The sequence below is a fragment of the Ursus maritimus genome, unplaced genomic scaffold, assembly GCF_017311325.1.
Source record: "Ursus maritimus isolate PB19 unplaced genomic scaffold, ASM1731132v1 scaffold_2, whole genome shotgun sequence".
In the NCBI taxonomy this organism is placed as follows: domain Eukaryota; kingdom Metazoa; phylum Chordata; class Mammalia; order Carnivora; family Ursidae; genus Ursus; species Ursus maritimus.
This window is the reverse complement of record NW_024424452.1, coordinates 96285551-96299280: the sequence shown is the minus strand read 5'-3', so window position 1 is coordinate 96299280 and position 13730 is coordinate 96285551. Positions and strand designations below refer to the sequence as shown.

At 42.0% G+C, this 13730-nt stretch overlaps 1 protein-coding gene across 4 annotated transcripts in view; it reads left to right on the top strand.

Annotated features, from left to right (window-relative positions):
• Positions 1-1527: 1527 nt before the first annotated feature.
• The window catches only part of LOC103672499 (membrane cofactor protein-like), a 40525-nt gene continuing 28322 nt past the window's right edge, over positions 1528-13730 (top strand). For all 4 annotated transcript variants that reach the window (XM_008701216.2, XM_008701214.2, XM_040636394.1 and 1 more), the window contains exons 1-3: positions 1528-2474; positions 8431-8610; positions 8931-9030. In XM_008701216.2, coding sequence (XP_008699438.1) covers positions 2357-2474; positions 8431-8610; positions 8931-9030 — 398 coding nt within the window. In that variant the 5' untranslated portion in view covers positions 1528-2356. The remainder of the gene's footprint in view (positions 2475-8430; positions 8611-8930; positions 9031-13730) is intronic.

The window sequence follows — 13730 nt, the reverse complement described above, 5'->3', positions numbered from 1 at the left end:
TGAGGATTGGCTGATTATATACTATCAAGGTGGGCGGGGTTTAGGGATAGCAGAAGTCTCTAAGGAATTTGGAAGCAAGATTTCCAGGACCTTGAGGGGCTAGCTGTTGTTAGGATAGGTCATTTATACTATCTAGTAAAACCTGAGTCACGAGACCCTTCAGATGTATATCAGTGGGTCATATACTTGGAAGATGATTGCTAACATGCTATCTTGAGGGGGGTAGAGATAAAGGAAGTCTCTGAAGGAATTTTCATATGTTAAAGAAGACTTACAGGATCCTGGATTTCTGCCTAAGGTTGCCTTTGCCTCTAGGGAAGCATTACACTGTGGGAGTTGAGATCCTGGAGGATGGTCACCCTGCCTGTCCCAAGTACTTGTCGATGGGCTATAAGCTATAAGAAAGTTTAACTAATTTTTTCTTTTGCCTTTGTTCTCCACGTAAATTTTTATAATCCAAGATACTAAGCTGTTTATTTTATATATCAATCCACAACTTTGTATCATTTGAAAATAATGTTTTGATCTGGAAGGAAGAGCAAATTCCAGAGTGTCTTCAGTACATTTCAGATACAAAATTTTAAACATATATAGTTTTATAATTCCAGAATATGAATCTGAAGTTTATACAGAGAGTTTACATTTTCTTCCCATCCTCTCATACCTTAATTCTGTTTGATGCAGGTTTTATCAACATCATTCTATGAAAACAGTAGCAGTTGAAATACAAGTTGGATTTTATATTTTTTCCTTACCTGATTGCAAATGTAACATAAAGTCACTACAGAAAACTGGAAAACACAAAGAAAATGACATATCCATAATCCTATGAAGTGTTAGTTAATGTTAGTATGCTCCAACTCTGTTTACATGTATCAATACACTACTTTTCCTTTAATAAAGGAATGCCAAAAGGCACATATTGATTTGGAATCTGCTTTTTCCACTTACATATATATCACAATTTCTCACATAGACTTTTTTACACTGCCTGCTGCACAGACATTCATACCATAAAGCCACCCATCAAAAGTTCCTTATACTTTGGCTAGACACTTAGGATTTTTTTTCCCCCCAAATTATACATCTTTGGTCACAGCTCTGATGATTTCTTTGGGATAAACTCCAAATGAAAATGGTGGTTTAAAAGTCATGGCCATTTAAAAACTTAACATATGGAAAAGTTAAATTAAAAGCCAAAGTTTGAGGGTATTGGTCCCCCCAATACAATTACTCACATTGGTTGACATTTATTATTCTTGGCCAGCTAATGGGAAGAAAATGTCAATTCCTTCTAGGTACTCTTTTAATACAAGTCATGTGAATTTTTCCCTCTTACTAGTCATACAGGTTTAATCAGAACTCTACAAACAGATCTGGCTCATTCTTAATTTTCCACTTGATTTTCCATTGAGAGACTGTGTCACCAGAAACGTTCTCCAGCTTATGGATTCCTCTCCATCCCAACAATTATGGCTTTAAGAACTTCCAGGAGGTTGGCAATTAATACACCCTTGTCCTTACCTTTTTCGTGCATGTTTTTTGCCTCTTCAATAAAGCATTTAGTTGCTCAAGGGCAGGGACCCCAGAGAGGTAAGGCCCAATATGCTAATGGCCCGGTGTGGTTTAATAATTCATCTACCTTGCTTAACTTCAGGGGTTGGGAGTGCACTGGCCAAACCTGAGCGTCTGAAATCTAGCAGGCCTCCAAAGGATCCAAGAGCAGACAGACGCTGAGCCATGGAAATCACAAGTATTGTCCCTAAATATGCCCGATTAATGCCAACTCTTGAAACAAGGGCCCAGGGAGTCCGGAGTGTCCCACGACACACTGGAGCCGCGAGGGGTGCGGCCCCACAACGACCCGCTGCCTGGGCCTTGGGTTTCTAGCGTCAGGTCGCTGCGCTTTTCGCTCAGTGCGGCGTTCCATTCTGGAAAAGGGACAAAGATGACCCCGCCAGCTCTGCTTTCCTTCCCACTTTTCCTGAGTCCGGGCGGTGAGCCCCGCAAGCCGCCGGGGTCCTCGGGTCGGCATGCACACTGGATCGTCGAAGGGCCTCCCCGCGCCCGCGGGAGGGGACCAAATCGCGCAGCTTCCGGGGCCTGACCCCAACACCCCCACGCCGGGTCGGGGAGGCTTGTGGGGTCCCGCACCCAGGCCCCGCCTCCGGCCTCCGGCTGGCCCCGCCCATTTCAGGAAGGCGAGGCACTTCCGCCCAAGCCTCGCGCTGGCCACGCCCCTGCGCCTGGCGCCTGGCGCCGGACACCGGGTACTGGGGGATTGTTGCGTCTGCTCCCCGGACCTGGGAAGGTGTGGGCTTGGCCGGCTCTCAGGTTCCCGCTGGACTCCGGGAAGATGAGGGCGTCTCGCGCGCCGTGCGCCGCCCGTGGCTTTCGCCCCGAAAAGCGCTTATCTTGGCGCCTGGTCGGGTTCCTTTTGGTGGCCCCAGTGCTTCTGTTCTGTCTAAACTCCGGTAAGAGCTGGAGAGGGTGTGCCCTCTGGCGGTGAGCAGGAGTGGGTCGGGGAGCAGGCCAACAGGGCCCCCGGCCCAGGAGCTTTGCTTTCCTAACTTCCTGACCCTGATTTCAGCATTGATCTGTTTGCAGCCACACAAATAGAAACAGAAACGTTTGCTCACTGTTAGAACCCCAGTGCCAGGTACACAGTGGCAGTCGAGAAATAGTTGCTAAAATTTATCGGGAGTGGCAGACAAAACATACTACTAGTGAATACATTATAACCCAAGAGACGTGTTTTGGAGGAAAGGAGCTTGATTCTCTGCTAGCATTTAACATGACTGGGGCAGGGAGAATTTTTCTTACTGAATAGGCCAAACTCTGCCCCTGTGGGGCTTCTGTACTTACTATTCCCTCACACTCGGAGCACTCTTCTCCGGCCCCTTGTCTGTAAGACTCCTTCTTATCCTTCAAGCTCAGCTGAGATGTCACCCGCTCAGGAGGCCCCTCTCTGAACACCCTATCTGAGACAGACACACACTCCAGCTCAAATCCCGCCTGACTGAGCGTCAAGTCACTCTCGCAAAACCGTTTTCTGCTCTCCCCACTAGAATGCAGAGAGCCGTCTTGTCACACTTGTGGTTCCAGATGTGCAATTTTTTGCCCAGTGTCAACACTCTTGTATAACTATTGAGTACCAGAAAATGAAATATAATAATAAAATACAATTAGGCTGGGACTTAGAGTGCCAGCAAAAATTCCTCCTGCTTCCAGGAGGAAGGATCTGTAAACAGCCGGCCTTAGGATGGCCTTTCTGTGGTGCCTAAGTGAAGTCAGGGGAAGCCGACCGTCAGAGAGGCTCTGTCTTCCACTGGCTGTGATAGAGTCTGCAGGGCTCACAGTACTCTAGTCTTGCTTGTTCCTGATCACCAAAGAGTTCATTTTTGTGTGGGGAGTAGCGTGGGAAGGGGCCAGTGGCAATAAAAAGAAAAGAAAAAAACGTTTTAGAAAGGATCCAGTTTAGATTAGCCTTGGAGCCCACAGTTGAAGGAGACCGTGAATGTCGTCTGGAAGAGAGGAAATAAAATGAATAGGGTGCAACCTGGAAGGTAACAAAACTTAGAAATGCAGAAAAGGAAACACAAGGCCAAGTTGAAAGTTCGCTGGATAGGTATGAAATTAGAGAAAGTACAAATGAGCCTCATAATGTCGGGCAGGGAAAATGCAGGACCAGAATACACATGTCAGTTTTGAAGCAGCTCGCAGGCCCAGAAGCAGGTTTGCAAGCAGACAGTGTTGTGCCTGGAGGCTTGCCATCTCAGAGGTGGTTAGTTGTCAGCTGCACACGATGGCGGAAGGGAACATTTGTCTGATTCGGAACCAGTCTCATCCTTCCAGAAGGGGTCTGCTTTTTTGGACACCATCTCCTGCAGTGAGAGGTATCTTTTTTCTGTCTTCTCTTTCTCTCTAATGGACTTAGCCAAGTCCTTCAAGCTTGGGGGATTGTTGCGTCTGCTCCCCGACCTGGGAAGGTGTGGGCTTGGCCGGCTCTCAGATTCCCTTAAGGGGAACCTTAAGGGCTTGCTTACAGGGTAGCTTCTTATTTTCTTCCTCTATGAACTGTAATGCAAAGGGAGCAGTCCTTATCTGGTCAATTGCTAGGTTACCAGAATACTGGGAGGTAGGCAACAGAAGAAATTACTTGGCCAGATCTTTCTCCAGGGCATAGAGGTTAAAGATGATTCTTTTCATTGTTAGATGCATCACAGTATATTCTTCACCGTGGTGTTCCGTTTGACAGCAGTGGTCCTTTGCGGGCCAGATCGTCCTTTTTGGCCCAGCTCCTCTGGTGGACTTACTGTGCTTGGGTGAATGGAGTCAGCCACAGGAGCTGTTAAACACAAAAACATGTGGTAGTGACTGAGAGATCCATGCGGAGGACAATCCAAGAGAAGGGGACTGGGCGCTGCCTCCCCGGGACGCACATAGTGCTCCCTAGAGGAGCGGTTGAGTGGATTCAGGGTAGGAAGGCAGGAGTAGAGCAGGGGTTGCAGCTGAGCAGGGAGGGAGGGTGTTCAGAGCAGAGGCAGCAGTGTGATCAGACGCTTAGAGATGGGACATGGCTGGGGGCTTTCAGGGGCTGCGGAGCTACCCGGTGTGGCAGCAGGAGGACAAGGGAGGCAAAGAGAAAGGCCAAAGACTAGAACACAGAGCAAATCTCTGTGAAAAGCAACAGGATAGCCAGGAATGAATAATCCCCATCATTAAAATTCAGACATGATGTTATTATCTGTCCTCTCAGGGCACTTGAGCCCTTTTGTTTGACTTACTAGCACATAGCAAATCTAAACCAGGGTTACTTTAAATTTTTTTTTTTAAGATTTATTTATTTATTTATTTATTTATTTGACAGAGAGAGAGAGCCAGCAAGAGAGGGTACACAAGCAGGGGGAGTGGGAGAGGAAGAAGCAGGCTCCCATCGGAGGAGCCTGACGTGGGGCTCGATCCCAGGACTCTGGGATCATGCCCTGAGCTGAAGGCAGATGCTTAACGACTGCTCCGCCCAGGCGCTCCCAGGGTTACTTTAATTTCTCCAGACTCAGTAGAAGACCATTTCTTGAGGACTCCATTGCAAGGTGTTGGTGTAAGCGTGGGAGAGTTTCAGATGACCGTGGTGGGGAGCAGTGTCGCTAGTGGAAGCAGGCTGCGTGGCTGCTGGAGATACTGTCTTGGGCAAGTTACTTAACCTACTGTGTCTTAGTTGGCTCATCTGAGAGAGGGGAAATAGTGCCCAACTCATAGGATGAGTATGAAGATAAGTTAAATTGCACTTAGAATAATGGTACATGTCATTTCCCTGAGCACCTCTCCTTCTGGTGGTTTTTGACAGGCAAAGCTAAGGACTGCAAGTATTATCTGATTGAAATCCAGCTACAAATCTAGAGCCTTTCACCGAAGAATCCTAAGGGGAGAGGGAAATGATAATAAAGGCAACATAAAAAAGATTCAACTATGAGTAGGGCTTGCAACCTAATCTGGATGTTCTGAGCCAAGTTAGTATGTGCATTTGGGGGGAGAAATAAAAATAACTGAAGAACATCTCAACTTGCCATCTCCCTCAAGTTCCTGTTATTGTGATAATAACTGTCCTTCTTGGAAAATTATGATAGTCTAAGGAATGTAGGGAATGTAGGTAAGGAATTGTTAAAGTTAACCCATATATCGGAACTCACAAAATGGAGGCCCAGTGACCTGGCCCACATCACAAATTTAACCCCAAGTCAGCCTGCACTTACAGGAAACAACTGTCAAGGACACCCAGCACACACCAGTCGCCATCCTCAGAGCTTTAGCAAACTTTCCTGAGGAATTGGGCCTGGTAGCCTTAGAAGGAAATCTCCAACCTCCTAGACATCCATGCCCTGTTTCTGAGTCGCCTCTTCAAAAGCTCTGTAAACCTCCTTCTTGCTCCAAATACCTTGGGAAGAGTGCTCCAGGGCATAAAAGGCACCGTATTCCCTCAATCCTTGGATTATGTTCTCTTGAGTAAAGGACATCCAACTCAAAAAAAAAAAAAAAATGGTACAGGTAGTGCTGGATGTTTGCTATTTCTAACACGATTATTACCGTCACCACTGTTGTTTAAGAAACAAGACGTAGAGTGTTGGGAGAGAGAACAAGTTTTTTTAATACTCATTGGGTTTGAGATTCTATACGTATTTATGAAAACGGCAGGGCGACTTACAACTTCCTCATGAGGAAAGATGGAGCATGTACCCTGAGTGTCATAGGTGCATACATCCCACGTTCCCTCTGGGGTAGATACTCGGCATCAGAAGGAGGCAAAAGTTAGCCCCTGACCTCAGGAAGTTATCTCAGGACAAGTAGAAGGGGCTACAGGCCTGCACTGAGAGCTGGTATAACCTGGATCGGGTCTTAGGCTCTTTATGTAGGGCAAAGAATGCACAGCCGTGTTTGTCCATAGATCGGAGCCATATCCGTTGACCTTGATTCCGGGCTTCTGCAGTAACAGCTCATGAGTTTGTTAGTAGGGTCTGAAAAGGCACAATAGCTGATTAGGGAGAAACAGTTCTCTGGAAAAAAAAAAAAAGTATAAGCTTTCTGCCAGTTTCAACCTCATTAACCCTATGGGGTACAGCTTCAGGGAGGCAATTGAATGTATACAGTCGGCACCTTGGCTGGAGATCAAGCATGGAGATCAGGATTTGGGAGGCAGCTCTTCTCGGTGGTAATGAGGTCACGGGAGAATACACACTCACCCCAGGGATGTGCTGAGTGAAGTAACCAGAGATCCCACAGCAGCCCATTAGGAACATCACATGATCGAATTAGGCGGAGAAGGAAGGGTAGCCAGAGGACAAGCTGCCAGCTTGGGTGGTGTGTTTTCCTGGAAACGAGGGAGAGAGCTTTTCAGGCAGGAGAAAGCAGAGTGATCAATGGCTCCAGATGGTATAGACAGAGTAACTAACATTGCTGAGAGAGAAACTGTTAAAATGAATTTACCAAGAAAGGAGTCAACTAATGACTTTGAAAGTAATTTAACTGATTTTCATAGGCCCAGAAGTGCGTGGGAAGTGAGAAATACAATTGAGAAGTGTAGATGCCAGAGTCTGTATTTGAGGAAGCAAAGGAAGCTTAAAACTAGGTTTTGTAGCCATAGGAGACACAGCGGGTAGGTCAGGTTTCATTGAGATTCCAGGTTTGGTCGGAGACCATGATTTTCTGAAGCTAGTGTTTTGGGCGGAGCTGTGGGTTTGTGCTGGTGTCAGAGAGTTATTTTAATTTTTGCAAGGTTAGGGAGTACTTGTATGATTTTTGCAAGTGTAGAGGCGAACAGTTGTGTTGATCTGTAGTACAGCACTATTTCACTTTCCTGAAACTCCCCTGGAACATTGGGGAATTTTCTGCATGCAGCCTATGGTATAATATAATGGCATCTATTGTTAAAGTATTGTAATGCCCCAAAAAGCAGCATTATTGTCCTGTAAGGATATTCAGAGTAGTAAATTTTTTTTTAAAGATTTTATTTATTTATTCGACAGAGATAGAGACAGCCAGCGAGAGAGGGAACACAAGCAGGGGGAGTGGGAGAGGAAGAAGCAGGCTCATAGCAGAGGAGCCTGACGTGGGGCTCGATCCCATAACGCCGGGATCACGCCCTGAGCCGAAGGCAGACGCTTAACCGCTGTGCCACCCAGGCGTCCCCAGAGTAGTACATTTTGGTATTTAAATGGTATCTATTTACTTGTGAGAAGCTCAGTTCACTCACATGAAACATGAAATGAAATCCTACATGAAAGACTTTGGTGCATATTTATCTTGATCTATGAACTTCGTAATGCTTATTTAACCAGTAATAATGCTTATTTAACAATCACTTGTTACTCTAGCATTTCTGAAGCCCCAGTACACAGTGCAGTAGAAAAAAGAAGACCTACGATCCCTGACCTCTAGGCAGTTGCCTTCTGAGAGGAGACCGAGCCTGAAGTGACAAGTTATCATTGGTTTGTTTCAGACTATGGAAGGGTGATCAGAGCAGAGTGCTGTGTACTACAGAAGGCTTTTTAGAGGAGAGGCGAGTGTTGAAATGAATTTAGAAAAAAGTGGGGAAGGTCACATACCTGTATATATTTTAAGACCATAAACATTGATTTTTGTCTCTTCAATTTATCATTGCATGAAAATTCAGCTTATTCCCCACCAAATAAAATGCTAATAGCCTGTTATTTAAAGCAACCAAGGCACATCCTCCACTACTCCGACCACCTGGGTAAAAGCATGTAAGTATCATTAAAAGCTTGCCAAGGATCTTTCCACGTATTCTGTATTACCTACCTCCTGCCAGACCACGGTCCTTGGCTGGTGAATGAGATAAATACTTAACATGCATTTAAAATAAGACATAAAAAAAAATCGAAAAAATTTTTCATGTTCTTATTCTCTTATCCTGAGATGCCTGTGGTAAGCCACCAAAATATGAAACTATGGACCTCAAGGGTACCCCTAAGGAGTATTATGAAGTTGGGGAGAGAATATATTATCAGTGTCATCCAGGATACCTAACTGTGCGACCCGTCATGGCTTATTGTGAACAGAATCACTCATGGTTCCCTATCGAAGAAGCTTGTTACAGTGAGTAAACAAAAACAAAAAAATTTTTGCTTTCTCTAGAGATTTTTACAAATTTTAGGGTCCGCTTTCTACTACAGTAAGATTTTCCCATGTGAAAATTGGTTTCAGATAGCAGTATTTTTTCCAGTATTTAAGAAATCCCCAGGGGATCTTTTTCTTGACAATTGTTTACCTGGTTAAATGTGAATTTTAAGTTTGCATACCAGTTAGTTATAGAAAATGATATTGCATTAATTGCAGAGAGTAGTGCAAAATTTTGGTCTTGTTTTAAATCTGTTTTGAAATTGGTTTAAAAAACAAATTTTAAAATTTTATTCTAGAAAAAGCATGTGACGATCCAATATTCCACAATGGTGAAGTCGTTGCCCCAAATAACTCCTTTCAATTTGATAATGAAGCTCACTTTTATTGTGATGAGGGGTAAGTTGCTCCTTAGAGGAAATAAGGTAAATGTTACTAATTCCGTTTTTGGTTTGCTTCTCAAGCATTCCCCTAAAGTTGATTTTATCTGCTTTTTATGTGATAAGTTGCCCTTACAGCCAAACAACCCTTGGGCTTTTTATTAGGGACTGAAAAGATGCATAATTAATTCAAAGAAATTTATATTGAAGGAAAGCAAAATTGTCTAATACTTACATATCTAATAAGTTTATTGTAAGCATCAAAAATGTAGTAATCACGGTGACTTTATCTTTGACAAAGTGTACCCTATTTAAAATGCCAACTCTCAGATTTGAAGAGGGACTCAGCAGAAATGTTGTGTTCTTGAAGTCCTCTATTTCCTTACTTACATTGTCTCGTGGTTCTGTCCACTACTGTGGACTGAGTACTGAAGTCTCCAACTAGTAGAAATGACTATTATGTAGAAATGTATTTCTTTGTTCTATTCTATCAGTTTTTGCTTCATATGTTTTGATGGTCTGTCATCAGGTGGCATAAATGTTTACAACTGTTAAATCTTCTTGCTGTGTGAACCCTTTATTAATGTATAACGTCCTTTGTCTCTTGTAACCTTTTTGGATTTAAAGTCTGTTTGGTCTGATATTAGTATAGCCAGCCTTACTGCCTTTTGGTTACTATTTGCTGAAATATCTTTTTCAGTCCCTTTACTTTCAACCTGTTTGTGTCCTTGGATCTTAAGTGAGTCCCTTGTAGATAGCATATAGTTAGACCATGTGTTTTCATCCATTCTACCAATCTCTGTCTTTCGATTAGAGAATTTTAAACCATTTAAATTTGAAGTAATTACTGTTAAGGAGGGGATTACTTCTGTCATTGTGCTGTTTGTTTTCTATATGCCTTATAGCTTTTATTTTGGCCCTCATTTCCTGCGTTAATGTTTAAATTCCTTTCTCATTTCCTTTTGTGTTTGTTCTGTGGCTGCTTTCTATGTGGTTATCATGGGGATTATATTTAACATCCTAAAGTTATAACACTCTAATTTGAATTTGTATCAGTTTAATGTCATAACATACAAAATCTCTGATCCTTTATAACTCCACCCCCACCCCATTTGATTGTTTATTACACAAAAATATATACACTAATTCTTTTAAATCAGTCCTTTAAATTATGTAGAAAACAAGATTTGGAGTTAAAAGCCAAAATTACAATAATACTATGTTTTACGTTTCTTATATATATATATATATATATAAAATATATAAATTTTTTAGTGAGATGTATTTAGTGAGATATTTATTTCTCCATATGGCTCAAAGATACTTTCCAGTGTCCTTTCATTTCATCTTGCAGGACTCCCTTGAGCAGTTCTTATTTCTTGCAAGGGACATCTAGTGGTCATTATCTCCCTCTGCTTTTGTTTATCTATAAACAAAACTGTCTTCACTTTTGGAAGATAGTTTTGGTGGGTAGACGATTATTGGTTGACAGTTTTTTTCTTCTAGCACTTTTTTGAGTATACTGTCTCGCTATCTTCTGGCCTCCAAAACTTCTGATAAGAAATCTGCTGATAATATCATTGAGGATCCCTTGTATGATGACTCACTTCTCTCTTCCTGCTTTTGGGATTCTCTCTTTGTCTTTGTCTTTTGGAAGTTTGCTTATTATGTGTCTTAGTTACTCTTTGAGTTCATTTTTGCCTGGAGGCTGTTGAGCTTCTTGGATGTTTATATTCATGTCTTTGTTTTATCACATTTGGGATGTTGTCAGCCATCAAATATTCTCTCTGCCCCTTTCTGTCTTTCTTATCTTTCTGGAACTCCCACAATGTGTATGTTGTTCTATTTAATGGTGTCCCACAGGTCCCTTAGGTTCTGCTCACTTTTCTTCATTCTTTTTTCTTTCTTGTCCTCAGACTCAGTAATTTCCCTTGTTCTGGCTTCATGTTCACTGAATTCTTCTGGTGCTCAAATCTGCTTTCAAAGCCTCTAGTAAATTGTTCATATCCCAGTTACTTTACTTTTATGCTCCAGAATTTCTTTCTGGTTTCTTTTTGGGTTTTCTGTCACCTTATCGACATTTACATTTCATTCATCTATCATTTTCTTGACTTTCTTCGGTTCTTCCTTTAGTTCTTTGAGCATGTTTAAGATAGTTATTTTGAAGTCTTTGTCTAGTAAATCTGCCATCAGGTCTTTTTCAGGAACAGTTTCTGTTGATTTATTTTTTCTTTTCAATGGGCTAAGCTTTCCTGTTTCTTTGTATATCTTGTGATTTGTGTGTGTGTGTGTGTGGAATACTGGACATTTGAATCTAATAATATGGAAATAAAATTCTTCCCTTTCCCTAGGGCCAATGTGTTATGTTATTGTTCATATTTTTGTGATTGTGGTACAGTGTATCTGCTGAGGATCAGCTTGACATTTATTTACTTATTTTTAATTTAAAATCAATTTAATTAATATATAGTGTATTATTAGTTTCAGGGGTAGAATTTAGTGATACATCAGTTGCATATAACACCTAGTGCCAACTACTTCAGTTGCCCTCCTTAATGCCCATCACCCAGTAACCCCATCCCTCCATTCACCTCCCCTCCAGCAACCCTCCATTTTTTCCTATAGTTATGAGTCTCTTATGGTTTGTCTCCATCTCTGATTTCATCTTATTTTATTTTTCTTCCCTTCCCCTATGTTCATCTGTTTTGTTCCTTAAATTCCACATATGAGTGAAATCTTAAAATAGTTGTCTTTCTCTGACTGCCTTATTTCACTTAGCATAATACCCTCTAGTTCCATCCATGTTGTTGCAAATTGCAAGACTTCATTCTTTTTTGATGGCTGAGTAATATTCCATTATCTCTGTCTCTATCTATCTATCTATCTATCTATATCTGTTTCACATCTTCTTTATCCATTCATCTGTCAATGGACATCTTGACTCTTCCCATATTTTATCAGCCTGACATCTAAATTAATGGTCTTTTCAGTCTTTCATGAGACTTTCCTTGGGCATGCATACTCACTTCTTAACTTTCTTCACATATGCAGTTGGTTTTGAATATTCTAGTCTTTAATGTCTGGCTCCAGAGAGGGAAAAAGTGAAAAATGAAGTGGGGAGCAGAGAGTACTGGATGTTTACATTCCCTGGAAGTCACTTCAGACAGAAAGGAGCTTATAAGAGTTGGAGGTAGGTATGACAATTGTGGCTGCCTACCTCTTTGACTGCTTCTCTGTGATCAGAAGCAAAATTCAGTGGTAAGAGCACAGATCCCCAGTATCTGGAGGTCAGGGTCCTTTTTGCTCACCCTAGCTCCCTAAACTGCTTCTAAGCGGCTCCAGGAACATATAAACAGCTGCCTGTGGGGAGTGGGAGATATGTACCTGACACTGTGCTAGGATGTTATTGACCGAAATCAATGCAATTTACCTGTCCAAGTCTTTCTTTGGAAGTTGCAAGCCATCATCAGACTCCAGGGTTCCAAAATAGTTCCATTAGGCCAATTCCGCCATTGTAGTCATTGTCTGGTTGGGGAGACAGATTCTTAGTGCTTCCTATTCTGCCATTTTCCCAGAATCCTCCACTAAATACCATAATGTAGAGAAAAACAACTGGATCCACAAATAAACAGTTTCACCAACTATTTTTTTTAATTTGATCAAGTAAAAATATTGGAACATCCAATTAGTAGTTATGTAGAACAAGCCTGCTAGGCAGTTTGAGGGGTACAAAAAGTTTAAGACATATTCTCTTCTCAAAGAAGTTGTAGCCTTGTTGAGAAACACAATGTATAGAGAGGTGTCAAAGCAAAATAATAAATGCGAAGTAGCAAATAAATAGAATTATTCATGATTATTACAGTAAAGAGTCCAGCAGGAGAAGAGAGTACTGTGAATTTAAATCACAAGAGAAAATTTCATTGAATAATATTCCTGACTAGTCCCAGAAAAATATTCTTACCTAAAGAATATTAACAAGAGGGTGCCTGGGTGGCTCAGGCGTTAAGCATCTGCCTCCGGCTCAGATCATGATCCCAGGGTCCTGGAATCAAACCCTGCATCAGGCTCCCTGCTCAGTGGGAAGCCTGCTTCTCCCTCTCTCACTCCCCCTGCTTGTGTTCCCTCTCTCACTGTCTCTCTCTGTCAAATAAATAAATAAAATCTTAAAAAAAAAAAAAAAGAAAGAATATTAACAAGAGGTAAAAATTGCCTAGCACTCACTATGTACCAGATGCTAACTCATCTAACCCTTGAAATAATCCCATGAAGTATGCACTGCTATCCCCTTTTCATAGATGAGGAAGCTGAGCAAGGGGACAATTAAGGGACTTGTCTGAGCTCAGGTAGAAAGTGAGTCATGGAGCTGGGACTCGGATCCAGACAGGCAAGCTCTAGGGCCTAATCTTTCTACTCGGTTGCTGTTTTTACTGAGAAGAATGGTGTGACCATAGGCATAGAAATGAATGTGTAATGTGATTGCTGGAGATAGCAAAGAGGCCAGACTGACAGTTACAGCAGATTTATTTGGACATCTTTGCTTTTGGTCACTGAGGGTTCAAATGTAGAAACTCTATCTAATTAAGAGCAGATATGGTAGCACTTTCACTATACAATGGTATTTAAGAAACTTCTCCCTCAAACTACTGTGGTGTAGAATAGCAACAGTATTAAAATTTTCATTTTTATGTTCCACTTGTTCACTAATAGAGAAAACAGTAA